The sequence below is a fragment of the Triplophysa dalaica genome, chromosome 18 (assembly GCF_015846415.1).
Source record: "Triplophysa dalaica isolate WHDGS20190420 chromosome 18, ASM1584641v1, whole genome shotgun sequence".
Lineage (NCBI taxonomy): Eukaryota > Metazoa > Chordata > Actinopteri > Cypriniformes > Nemacheilidae > Triplophysa > Triplophysa dalaica.
Genome location: NC_079559.1, coordinates 10,288,528 through 10,300,950, shown reverse-complemented (window position 1 = coordinate 10,300,950; position 12,423 = coordinate 10,288,528). Strand labels below are relative to the sequence as shown.

General features: G+C 37.1%; 2 protein-coding genes across 3 annotated transcripts; both read right to left on the bottom strand.

The window, feature by feature from the left end:
• Window positions 1-32: 32 nt before the first annotated feature.
• inka2 (inka box actin regulator 2) lies at window positions 33-4,596 on the bottom strand. Of its 2 annotated transcripts, none has more exons than XM_056772339.1 (2): window positions 4,241-4,596; window positions 33-2,126 (listed from the first exon to the last, which is right to left on the bottom strand). In XM_056772339.1, the coding sequence occupies exons 1-2, from the start codon at window positions 4,301-4,303 to the stop codon at window positions 1,179-1,181; spliced, it is 1,011 nt and encodes a 336-aa protein (XP_056628317.1). In that variant the 5' UTR covers window positions 4,304-4,596; the 3' UTR covers window positions 33-1,178. The 2 variants fall into 2 exon arrangements, with proteins under 2 accessions (XP_056628317.1, XP_056628318.1); XM_056772340.1 differs by lacking the exon at window positions 4,241-4,596 and adding an exon at window positions 2,749-3,352.
• A 663-nt stretch (window positions 4,597-5,259) lies between these two features.
• On the bottom strand, window positions 5,260-9,688 carry LOC130440422 (chloride channel CLIC-like protein 1). The gene is made up of 9 exons (XM_056773532.1): window positions 9,542-9,688; window positions 9,346-9,465; window positions 8,869-8,979; window positions 8,064-8,288; window positions 7,794-7,931; window positions 7,543-7,642; window positions 7,207-7,271; window positions 6,058-6,918; window positions 5,260-5,354 (listed from the first exon to the last, which is right to left on the bottom strand). Exons 1-8 carry the CDS (start codon window positions 9,686-9,688, stop codon window positions 6,664-6,666), a joined length of 1,161 nt encoding a protein of 386 aa, XP_056629510.1. The 3' UTR covers window positions 5,260-5,354; window positions 6,058-6,663.
• Window positions 9,689-12,423: the final 2,735 nt, after the last annotated feature.

Sequence of the window (12,423 nt, the reverse complement as noted above, 5' to 3'; positions counted from 1 at the left end):
GTGTTTTATGTGCATTTTCAGATTTTCATTTCCCACTAACAAGTCATTGCAAAGAAATTAATGGTTGTTCAACTATGAAGACCATTATTGTCTTTAACTTGTCTCAACTGATAAACACACAATACAGCTGTTTTATGTATATTTATTAATTTTGCAAGCACTTTTATTCCATGCCAATAACGGGCAAATGTATGCTTGTGATGCTGCATACCAGCTAACATTTGCATTAATTGTAAAAAAAAAAAAAAAACGTAAACTCACAATTTAGGGAAATGAGTTATGTACTTTTAGATGCGGTGTCTTGGTGTTATTACTCTCTTATATAAAACGATGTGTGAACCCACACATAATTTATTACAGCACTGGGGGACAACGAGAAAATGGAGAACATGAACATGCTGATAAGGGTAGACTATTTGCATTTGGCCACTTTTTATAAATATTTTGCATAGTTTTCGTTGCATGTTTTTTTTACGGTAAGTAGAAAACATTTGCCTGCAGTTTTTTTTGCATCAGGTTGTGAAAAATGCAGCAACCAAGACTTTTAACTGAATGATTGACAGTATGGCGTCCTACTAAAGCACTGCCAGACTAAAAACAAACAGCATATCAATGGGCCTAAGCAAATTTGAAATGCTAATACGGTCTGATTTTATTAATATTTTTCAAGTCCTCATAGCTCTGTCATGGTCAATAGTCAATGAAACAATATAAATCATTCCCAGAAAACTTATCTTAACATATCTTTGGAGTAAATCAACACAATCTCGTGGCAATTCATAAATATTTTTCTTTTTTGGCTAATTTGGATGATCTTATTACGTTTTAACTACTTTCATGCCAGTGAAGTTAGGTTTAGGGGTGGGGTTAGGGGAGGGGCTTCAATATTAAATTTTCTAATAATCATACGTTTTTGTAAGATTCAAATCATACGAATTGATACGAAGTTGCCAGCTCATAAAATAGTTATGAATTCAAGTGAGATCAGGCGGAATAAGTAGCTTCTAGAGTGCAACTGTAACTTAAGCAAGATGACAAACACGTTTTGTTTTTCTTTTCCTTATTTCATTAAATCCTCAGAAACCATCTAAGTTCATAGTGTAAGGACTTTTTTGTCGTTTTACTCACTAAGCCCATCAGTTGTCTAACAATGTTTTCATGGCTCCTATGTCGGTATCTTAGACCCACACAGCTGAGCTGTAATCAAACACATGGTGATGTTTGTCTACAGTTTCTGGCCATCCTATCAGTCCACCTGAGCTCTTGCAGGCCACGCCCTCCTGCTGGATGGGTGTGGTTTTCTTCCTCAGTCCTCTTGTTCTCACCCAGAATGGTTTACTTGCAATGCCCTTTGGTTTCCTGCATGTACTCTTTGGCTGTTTAAAGACCTCCATCCCCTCACTCCCTTGGTGAAGCTGTCCAGGGCAGTCCTGTGGTTTACCTCTTCCTGGTCGAGCGCGGCGTAAAACACGTTTGAAGATGTTAGCAGTTAGAGAGAGTCGCCTGGAAAGCTCCTGAGAATGACTGGTAGATGATGATTCAATGGATGTGTCTTTGAGGCTTGAGTCATCTACCTCCTCACCTGCTGTCTGATATCCAACATCTGGCAGGTCCAACCAGTTCCCCACCAAATCAGCGAAAGCATTATCGCCCAACACCAATGGCTGCCTATTCCTACTTTGGTTCATCAACGAGGCAGTCCAATCGGTGGAGTCGTCGTTGTCACATGAAAAGTCGAGTGTGTCTTCATGAGAGCTGGAGAATGAAGAGGAAGTGCTTAGACTTCCTCGGTAGTTGATGCTCATGGGTGCCTGTGCCCTTGGTATATTGCGGTTCTCTAACGGAGAACTTGAGAGGAATATAGATGAGTCCATGCCAAACTCATTCTTGTAACATAGATTTTCTTGATTTTGGGTTTGGTTCAGATTGGTTCCACTTGAGCTTTTGTTTTGATCAAGGATCTGTGTGTTTGGAGCACTGGTGAGTGGTGAGACCTGACTGGGTTTGCTGGAGAAATCCAACTTTTCCAGTGCAGTCTGGACTTGTAAGAGTTTGAGTTCCTGGAGAGCAGCGATCACAGAATTCATCTGAGTGTGAAGACCCTCATCTGACTGCCATAAAGAATCCTAAAGAAGAAAAACGAGAAAAAGAAGAAGAGCAAATTAATTTCAGTTGTAATTAATTAACTAATGAATCACTTCCTAGTAATTACAAAAAAAAACGATATTACCCCGAGCAGTCTACAATTTCTGCTGAGGAGAATGATTTGCAATCTCTGGTCTTTTTTGAATGTTTCGCAAAATGAAGAGGTTATTGAGACCTCATTATTTTTAGGATTGTCGTGGTTTTAAAACAAGAGTATATCAATGATTAGATAAGACATTTATTTAAAGAAAAGCTCTGACAAATGTTTCTTATTTCAAATGTAAGAACAGGTCTAAATAAATACAATCTACAGGCCCACTTATGTTACTACTTATTCCTATTCTATGTATTATGAATAATAAGGCTATTCATTTTACAAGGCTAAAATATAAAAAAAGCTTGCCCTTGATATACATGATTCTCAAATTGGTCAGCTGATCCTAAAAATGCTTACATTTTTATATTCAGTTATGAATGCATGCAGTCCTTGAATATGGTTTGACTACATTTAAATTCCATCTTTATAGAATGAAATACCAAACCCCCTTTTTCATTTCAGTGTCTGAAAGCATTCAACCACAAAATCAACCTCTATCGTCTTACCTTCTTTCAGCCTGCAGACCCTCAGCTTTCCTTCTCTTCTCTCACTATATCTGTTTTCAGCTGTTTCTCTCCCCACCAGTGTGTGATCGATTACCATTCAGCCTGAGCACAGCACAATACTGCTGCTTTCCCACACCTTAAAGCATTATGGGAAATGTAGGACTTAAAAGGCGTGTGGGTGAAATGGCTAGACTCTGAGTCATGGATCAGCAGCTGATGCATGTGTTCAACTGGGTTGATCTGTAAAGTGCTTGATATATAACATGCATGTGCTTGACTGTGTAGAGGTATAAGCTTTTCCTTCCTGGCAGATCATATAGACCGTGGAGATAATGGGTTCAGTTCCAAGGAAACACTCCGTATGTTGCTTTGGATTAAAGCGTGTGTAAAATTCTTAAATGTTTAGTGTTTCATCAAATGTAGGATCCATCGCTCACTGTGTAATGTTACTGTGTGAGGTCTCTTGTGTGTCAGTTTCCTTTGGGGGGTTCCCAGAAGACAGGAGTATTAATCAGACATCAGTAGGAGGCCAACAAATGATGAATGCATCTGTGAGCAACATCCCTACGGTCGCTTCCTCATCTAATCAGCACCTTTTCCCCTTACTCTCTCTCTCTCTCTCTCTCTCACACACTCTCACTAACACACAAACACACACACAAAAAAGGCTGCATAAATTCCTGAACATATTTGTCTTGTTTTATAACACACACGCTTCATTAATTCCTGAACATATTTGTCATGTTCTATAATAAACATAAAGAGACATTTATTAATATGCCCCTTGCCCATTAGGTTTCTGTAGAATCACAAGAAAAGAAACAGTTCACCAGGATAATATCTTGTTTTCAACATTTTAAAAAGTATAATCAAATATTAATTTTAATTCCAGTAGAGATATGTATGACTGCATCACACTTTCACATACAGTGTGTCATAAGCATGATATTTAGAACCTCGAAACACAGCTCCACATTTAGTACAGTCCTGTTTCTTTTTGTCCTATTTTGCATTTGCAGTCTATGAATTATGATACCGCAGTGCTAAGCAAACAGAAATGCAGTTTAATATCAGTTTTGCATCTTTGCATTTAAAGTTTTTGAATATCTTAAATCTCCAGTCTTGCCCTTTTATACTGTATAGCTAATACATATATTTAAAGCAGCACGCCGGCAAAAAAACTCTAAGCAACAAAAGCAGAATTCTTACATTCAACACTCAAATTTGAAGACATTAGGGAGGGATGAGAGCACGCCAATCAGCGCCTTCCATTTCAAATAACCGCTGCCAATCAGATTGCGCCTTTCTTCCTCGTTGCCAACAGCTGGATTACAATCAACACGGAGGTGAAGAAATGCGCTTCCAGAGAAATGCATAAAAGTTTCTTTCCATAGCGATTGGTCATGCGCCATTATACGCGTATGTTCAGGTATCGGCAGTTTTATTATTTAAAAGCATACATGTATTATACAAGAGAAGATACAAATCTTACCAGTTCTTGTTTTAAACGCTGGAGGTTGTTGTCCATGTTCCCGAGTCCCAGATATTCGTCCATTAAAACTGAATTACGCTATAAAGAAGATTAGACTAAGGCACATTTATTCGTAGTCATCAGCCCTGTTTAAATATTCCTCCTGGAGCGTCAGTCGCCTCTGACAGACTTCTCATTACATATTCAGATTACATTACAGCCAAGATTCAGGCGAGGCAAGTCAAGGCACTGTGTAGTGTAGTGTATGTGGTGTCAAATAGCATCGCGTTGAATAGAGGAGAGAGTTTTGAATAAGATTAACTAACGGTTGTCTGACACAGTCGTGCTCTAACGCCAGTGGTCAGTTCATGATGAATGGAGCGCTTACAGGGAGTTCATGCATAAGAAAAGATCTAACAAGTTACTATGAATGGCTTTAATAGAGATGCACTGTGATTGGATAACACTGCAGAGAGAAGGAAGCGCCTAGTACGAGTTGTGCAATTTGCATTACTATATATGATCCAATTTTATCGTCCAATTGTTAAACTTTTTCATTAATAAAGAATACAAGAAAGAACGCTTATTGTCACTGTGGACTCGGAGGAGGTCCACAAGACCGGAGTGCGTTATTTGGGACAGGACCTAAATGACTTAGACTTATAGTTTTGCATTTGACGTCGAGCTCACCAAAACACACGCCCACTGACCAATCGCGAACGAAGTTTCCAGTGGGCGTGGCCTAGAAGCGAATGTCCTTTATTTGAGTCACTGACTGATATCTTATGAAACGTCACAAAGGGTAGATTTATTGAGCATAGCGAGTCTCGTGATAACATACAAAATGAATAAACGAATAAACTTATTGTCAACATACATTTAATGTAAAAAAAAACATATTTTGTAAGTTTGGAACCTTGTTTCTGAGGTTACATCAAAGAAGTTCATTGAGATGTGGTTTCATTCAAAAACACTATATCAAAATATAGAAATAATATAAAAATATATTTATTTTAATTTAAGAAAGAAAATTTCATGTACGTGGTTTGAGACCATTTTATTTCAGTGTTTCTTGAACTGGAGTCCTGACACATTTTTCGTCTTCAGGCACCACGGTTGGGCCAGCGGATGCCACCTGCACAAAGCAAAATATATGATAAACGTTTTGATAATATTTTCAATAAAGAAATAATGCAGAATTAACATTTACATTATATATTTCATTCTAATATTTTTTTTCAGTGAGTAATGGCAGACAATATAATGTCCTCTATAATGTGTTCATGCGAACAGCACTGTTCACCATGTAATGAATATCGCAAATGCACAAATATTTGTTACATCTTTACATATAACACGTCCATTTTTTCCACGTTAACATGAAAATCCCAACACAGTCACAGACCATTGAATATCACATTGACATAAAATAAAAGAACCACATATGTAGTAAAGACAGACATACTATGCAATGCTTACAGTAAAAACCTGCAGTTTGATATTGTTTTGAGCAGTCCACATCCTTTTTGTGAACATAATGTGTTTGAATCAAAAGGAAAACTTTTTACAATCTGATGCCCTTAAAATCAGGTACCACTGATGTTATATTATTAGAGGGACAGTTTAACTAAACTAAAATTGTCATCCCTTACTCACCTTCATGTCATACCAAACCTGCATGAAGTTGTTCATGCATCTCCTTTCCATACATTAAAATGGAATATGTGAACAAAAAATATAGGTTTGAAATGACAAAAGTGTAAATAAATGAGGATAAAATTTCAGTTCTGAGTGAACTAGCCCATCAAGACATCCAAGGAAACACAAACAATACTTACATCATTCCCTTGGTCAGCACCAAGTGTTGTCACATCTATTTGTTGGAAGGCACGTTGGGCTCCGTCTCACTTTTGTCATGAGTCTGTGCATCTTTCTGCTCCTTGTTCTTCGTAGACACATCCTTCTCTTTTTCCTTTTCTTTTTGAATGTCCTCTGCTTCAGGTTCTCCACCTCTCTCTATGCCAGGGTCCTGATCCTGCGTACACTGCTGACAATCAGCTTTATCCTGGCTAGACATACTAACCGTAGACTGCAGGGTTTCGAATCGTACCGTCTGAACATCTACAGGCAGGTCAATAAAATTTGGTTCAATGTCCATGCTGTCTTTTCTATCTCTTGGCTGAGGGGTCCTGATGCCCTCCTGGTTAGGCTGTGGGGCATTAGCATTGGCATCTCCTGCCCCAAAGCCATGGTTATCCTGGTTCCTGACATGATTTATATTGTTGTGGTGGGAATCTTGTAATGGCTGTGGGGCATCGCCTTCAACCCAATATTCATTCTCCCTTAGTCTGGGGGCATGACATTGCTCTACTCCAGGTGGCAGGGGTCTCGGCATTCACCAAGTCGGGGCCAAGGGATTGCATGTTGTATAGCTGCATGAGGACTTACATACATGAAGACCTGAAGAAAGCAAGGGTGTGATTGCTTAAGTACAGTATGCTGTTTATTCTAAAATACCCTAAAATAAATATATTTAATACATTTCCATCGACTCTTACAAAGATGGCTCCTGCAATCACAAGAAGCACAGCTATCTGGATAAGTAACGGCAGATGTGTCAGCAAAGCTCTCAGAAATTCAATGATGTCTTGCACGCTAAGGATCGTTGTACTGGATGATAAGCTGGCTGCTGCGTCACTCTTAAAACAAAAACAAATATTCAGCCACAGACCATTTTCAATAATAACAATATTCCTTCCAAATTTCAAGTATAAATATTTTTCTATTTGCATTTACTTGAAGAGAATGAAAACTGGACACATTTTCTGTAAGTTTTTTAAAGATTTTTCTAATATATTCACTTTTAATCAATACAACAGTCAATTTCTACATGTATTTAGCAAATTATAAAAAATATTTTTTTCTTGTCTATTAAGTTTTGGAAACAGAAAAACGTTAGCTTGAGGCATATGTAAAATAGCGTTCACCTGCATGAGCACAACGTTCATTTCATACAGATGATCTGGAGGTGTCCATTTATGTCTAAACCACTCTGAATCAAAATAAAACAATTCAAAGATTGAACATCGTGTGAATGACCTGAAGGACTAGTTCAATAAAATGTATGCATAGTTTTGTGTTTTCTCGCAATAACTTATGCATCCCTCAGAATAGTTTGTTTTCTCTTGTGTACACTTGCAACAGGCATAAGTTATTTTGACAGAATGCAAACATTTACAAAATAATGCTGTCAAGCAGGGCGACAATATTGCTTCCTGTCCCCTCAAGTGCCTCATAGGAATGTTGTAAACAAAGCATATCACCTGTCAAACTCTCCTTCCAGTCTGTCTGTTTCACTCCGGTACATTTTGCATTGACGCTTTCCATCTGCACAACGTTCTTCTGGTGCTCAGCAAAAACAAGCTAAAGAAAAGAAAAAAACTCCAACATACATACATAGGTTTCTCCACCTAATTTTCATCTGTTCATTAAAAATGGCATAACTATAACACATCAACATTTATACTACTGGAGACCTTTTAACCTCAAATATAGAAAACATAAATATTTTTACCATATGATGGAGCCAGATCCAGATCAAACTAATAAAGAAGCATATGACAAACATTCTTCTGATCTGGATGAACCACGACACCACAGACCATACTTCAGTGCAGATGACAGCATTGATTATAAGAACACACAATAAAACCTGTTGAAAAATGAAGATTTAAGAAGTATTACCAATTTTTATGTAATATTTTCGTCCAGGAAATAGAATAATTTAGATTCTTTTAACTAAAAAATCGAAGAAATTCTTCTTTCAAAAGACTTCGATAAAGACCTTCAAGACAGTATCCAACTCCACATAAAAAGTGTCTTCAAATTGCCACTTCCAGGCTTCAGGGTCATGGTGTTTAAATTCCACCAGAATTTGACTGAGAGCCTCATCCATGGCTCCAGTAGTCCAATCATTGTCTTCTCTTAAAAGCTTATTGATTTCTGACACCGACTGCTTGGACAGTTTAACCACGGCATTGTAATGCATCAGTTTGTTTGCATCATCAGGCTAAACAGGGAACAGAAAATGTTACACATTTCATTATTGTGCAGAGGAACCAGTGTTGGGTAAGTTACTCTGAAAAAGTAATTAATTTCTAGTTACTCATTACATATTCAATAGTGTAATTAGATTACTGTCCAAATCACTCCGTCCAAAAAGTATTTAGTTACTCATTACTAATTACTTTCTACATCCTACATCAACCTTGATTAGTTAAGTGATTCAAGGATATACATGAAACGGCTTATTTAATTCATTCAAATATATTATTCAATATATTTATATATTAAATATATTATATCATTCAAAAATATTATTAACGGACTAAAGTATTACAAATGTGAGAATTATACATTAAAGCACAGATTTTAAAGTAAGACTTTGAATTTGGATGTCAATTACACTATTGCACACGCATATATTTCACAAAGTATTTAGTTTAATTACATATAAAGTAACTGTAATTAAATTACAGAAAACATGGGAAAAGTAATTAAAATACAGTAACTAATTACTTAGTCACTATTTACACCCAACACTGAGAGAAACATAATAAAAATTCCTCAAAGTCGATGGATAAACATACCAGACCAAGTTTAGCAGATTCTTTAAGAAGCTTGGAAAGGAAACGCCTGAACACTGGAAGACATGTTGGCTGTTGGAAGGTGGTGACCACCTTCTTCTTGTGTTCATCAGCCTAAAGAAGTAGAATGAAAAATATTAATATAACATACACTACATACAACATACACTGTAAACTGTCTCCTTGCTAAATGGACTGAAATTCCAATGACTGCAAATGTAAAACTCAAAATATAGAATTTAAGTGATGTCATTTATGAATTATGAATGAAGTCTTTTAACTCTTTAGTTTCCATTTATGGGAACAGAGGATCCCTTTAGTTTTTGTTCCAACCATGGACATAGTGTCAGATTATGTAAACATTTCATATTTACTTTATATTTACGGCTGAACTACTTCCTGTTTCTATTCACTCGGGCCTACTAAAGGTACAGGGCACTACATAAAACAAACTTAATATCACTGTACACTATTAATCACATCTTTCTGCAAAACATTTAGTTTATTCATGCAGTCAGAGACATCGGGACACTTTGGCGGTTCACAGGAGTCTGAGCAAAACTCTTTTCCCTTGATTGGCAGATTTGTGTTACTTGTTGACTTTGAAACATGAAAACAAGGTTAGTCGATCTTGTAAGAAGCTTGATTTCCTTCAAAAACACTTGCCAAAAAATACCTCTGTGGGTTTTCTTATGCGTTTTGTTGTTGGATCATAATTCCATTCATCGTCGTCGTTATCAATGTTTGCATAGGCAATAACAAAAAGTCCACAAATAACAAATAGGGTCCAAAGTCCAATCGACGAACATCCAGGTGCCCTCATTATAAATACGTTTCCTTAACTGACATATCAAATATTCGTCTCAATCGATTCGATTATAATACACATTGTCAAAAAAGCTCGATAAAAACAGATTTCCAAGACGCAAAGATACTTTAACACTGTGAGTGTATTCTATTGTAAACCTGCCCGTTTTCTATTACCGCATATTAACCGCTTCAGAGATACATGTCGATGGCCAAATAAATAATAAACAGGTTGTTTCATGAAAATCGAACGTCATGTACGTCACAACATGAAGCAAAAGGTGTAAAAGTGAAAGGGAATGAATCTCCTTGTCTTGTGTGCATTGGCTGCTTTTTCATGACTCTGTGCAGTAGGGGGAGCAGTGACTCTCTACTCCAGGGGTGTCCAATGTCGGTCCTGGAGGGCCACAGTCCTGCAGAGTTTAGCTCCAACTTGGCTAAACACACCTGTTTGGAAGATTCTAGTCTGCTTTGTGAGGCCTTGATTAGCTGTTCAGGTGTGTTTGATTAGGGTTGAAGCTAAACTTTGCAGGACACAGGCCCTCCAGGACTGACTTTGGACACCCCTGCTCTACTCAATTCATATATTCAATGCAGAAGAAGAGTATGGAAGACCAGAAGGGCCAAAACGTGTGAAACACGTTAAGCGTATTTAGCAAAGTTTATACTCAAGCGTAGGACCTACGCCGTAGCCTCTACACCGTAGCCTACTTGTCGGTTTTCATTTATACTTCTTCCTCATTGTCCGCGTCGACAGACAATGACCACTAGATGTCAGTGTCCACGCACGTTTTGCTTGTGTAACCAAGACAAGAGCCGAAGAAGAAGCAACTCGCTTGAGAAGCATTAGCAGTGATAGCGGGAGGTCACTTTTGTTTCAGATTTGAGATGTTTGATACAGAAGCACAAATATTTGACTTAGATAATTCATTCTGAAATGCGTTTAAGTAAACATGACTCTATGGCGGATTTTTTTTGACTTGAGGGAGGGGTTCAAACAGACCAATCCCAGTGCTTGTGGTCCGTGTTGAGATGGCGCGTTGTTACATTTTTGGAGAGGTGCACGTCAGGCTACAGCGTAGGGTACGCAGCTCTGCGTAGGACCTACGCTCGAGTATACACTGAACTTTAACCCGTAATTACGTCTAAAGCCACTTTTTCACTGTGGTGTTTTTGTATCTAATATTTTAAATATGAAACCGATAATCTGCAGTTGATTTATAAAGATACTAGTGCCTATTTTACGACATGAATCTAATGTGTGAGTTCTCCTTGATCACTGGCTGTTTGCGGCGCCAACAAGAGCTTGATGGCAGCAAATACAACTCAAATTGGCCGCTGCCTCTAACTTCACTTAAGTGGCAATAGGATTATTAACCTAGTTTTGGTTACATTTCATAATGGGCAAACGTTGGTCTGATAAATCTATTCGTTTCGATACTAATCATTTTGATTGAGGTCAGTCAGAGTTTCAAAACTATACACAGCCTGGCTGTATGTAATTATAATTTAAACATAGTCTAAGAGCACTGTCTGTGTACTTTTGACTGAATTGTTTTTCCCTATTGTGCAAAGAACATCTTATATTTTACAATATTGAACAATATTTAAAATGAAAACGAAAACAAGCAGGTCTATTACGTTTTATTTTAAATGTAAAATGAAGGTACGAGGATGCACATATTGAATTTGAACTATTTAGAAATAATTTATATTTAAGGAACAACTGATAAGTGTCACAATCAAAAAAAAAAATGGATGGAATCCCTTTATTTGTGGACTTTGCATGTTCTCCCTGTGTCAGTGTGGATTCTTTACACCTAACAAATCATCCATACAAAACTGCTGTTGCTATTTTTTTAAAAAGCAAACAAGTCATAAGTTAGTTTGGTCTTTATGGTCATCCAAAAGTTGGCCATCCTGTTACTCACCCCCTCTCCATACCTGAACAACAAAAACACTGGAAATAAAAAAGACAGATGTGAATACCAATATGTGATAACAAATAACCTGTAAAAACATTGACTTAATGCCACTACACCCAGGTTGCCTTTATAAGTCTAAAGGATGTTATGAAAAGGGGCTCACTGACCAAAAATGTATGCATTGGGGTTGACATATGAATATTGATATTCATTTAGTTTTTAACATGTCAGTTAACAAACTTGTCTATAGAATGTGCTACAGTATAAGTGTTTGTGAAAATGTTATTTAGAGAAAATATGCAATTAAACGTACAGAATTTATATTGTGATTCTGAAAATGGCCATGCCATTCAGCGTTTAAAAGGTCCATTTAAACAATATTTGATTTTTTATTATTATGTTATCATTCTATATAGTTGTAGACCAGTTATCCTCGCAAAATACATTGTTCAGTATATTCATATATATTAGATAAAAGGTTGCAATTTACAAACCTAGTCTGTCGGTTCTGTTCGTTTGAGCAATATCGCCATGCCAGTAGGTGGTGGTAATGCTCCTTGGTCAAATGTGCATGTATAAAACAATGTGTTTACACGTAATTTACTAAAATCTATGCGTTAACGTGCATAACGTGTTAACACGTTAGTTTCACACGTTTGGGTCCTTCTGGCCTTCCATAGAAGAAAGCAGACGGCAGAAACGTCTAAAGCAATTATTTTAAGATTAAGAAAGGTAGAAGAAATAAAACCTGACTAGTCATTTGTTCTGACTAATTAGCAGCTCTAAGTAATCTGAATCCGAAAGACACAAGTAGAGATGACCTGCA

Excerpts from the sequence above, each read along its gene's own strand:
- inka2 (XM_056772339.1), bottom strand. The coding sequence starts at position 4,303 with ATGGACGAATATCTGGGACTCGGGAACATGGACAACAACCTCCAGCGT. Across the intron at positions 2,127-4,240 it reads AGCGTTTAAAACAAGAACTG|GATTCTTTATGGCAGTCAGA; the intron begins GTAAGATTTGTA and ends TTTCTTCTTTAG.
- LOC130440422 (XM_056773532.1), bottom strand. The coding sequence starts at position 9,688 with ATGAGGGCACCTGGATGTTCGTCGATTGGACTTTGGACCCTATTTGTT. Across the intron at positions 8,980-9,345 it reads TAAATGTTTTGCAGAAAGAT|GCTGATGAACACAAGAAGAA; the intron begins GTGATTAATAGT and ends CTACTTCTTTAG. Across the intron at positions 6,919-7,206 it reads TGAACGTTGTGCTCATGCAG|AGTGACGCAGCAGCCAGCTT; the intron begins GTGAACGCTATT and ends TTTTGTTTTAAG.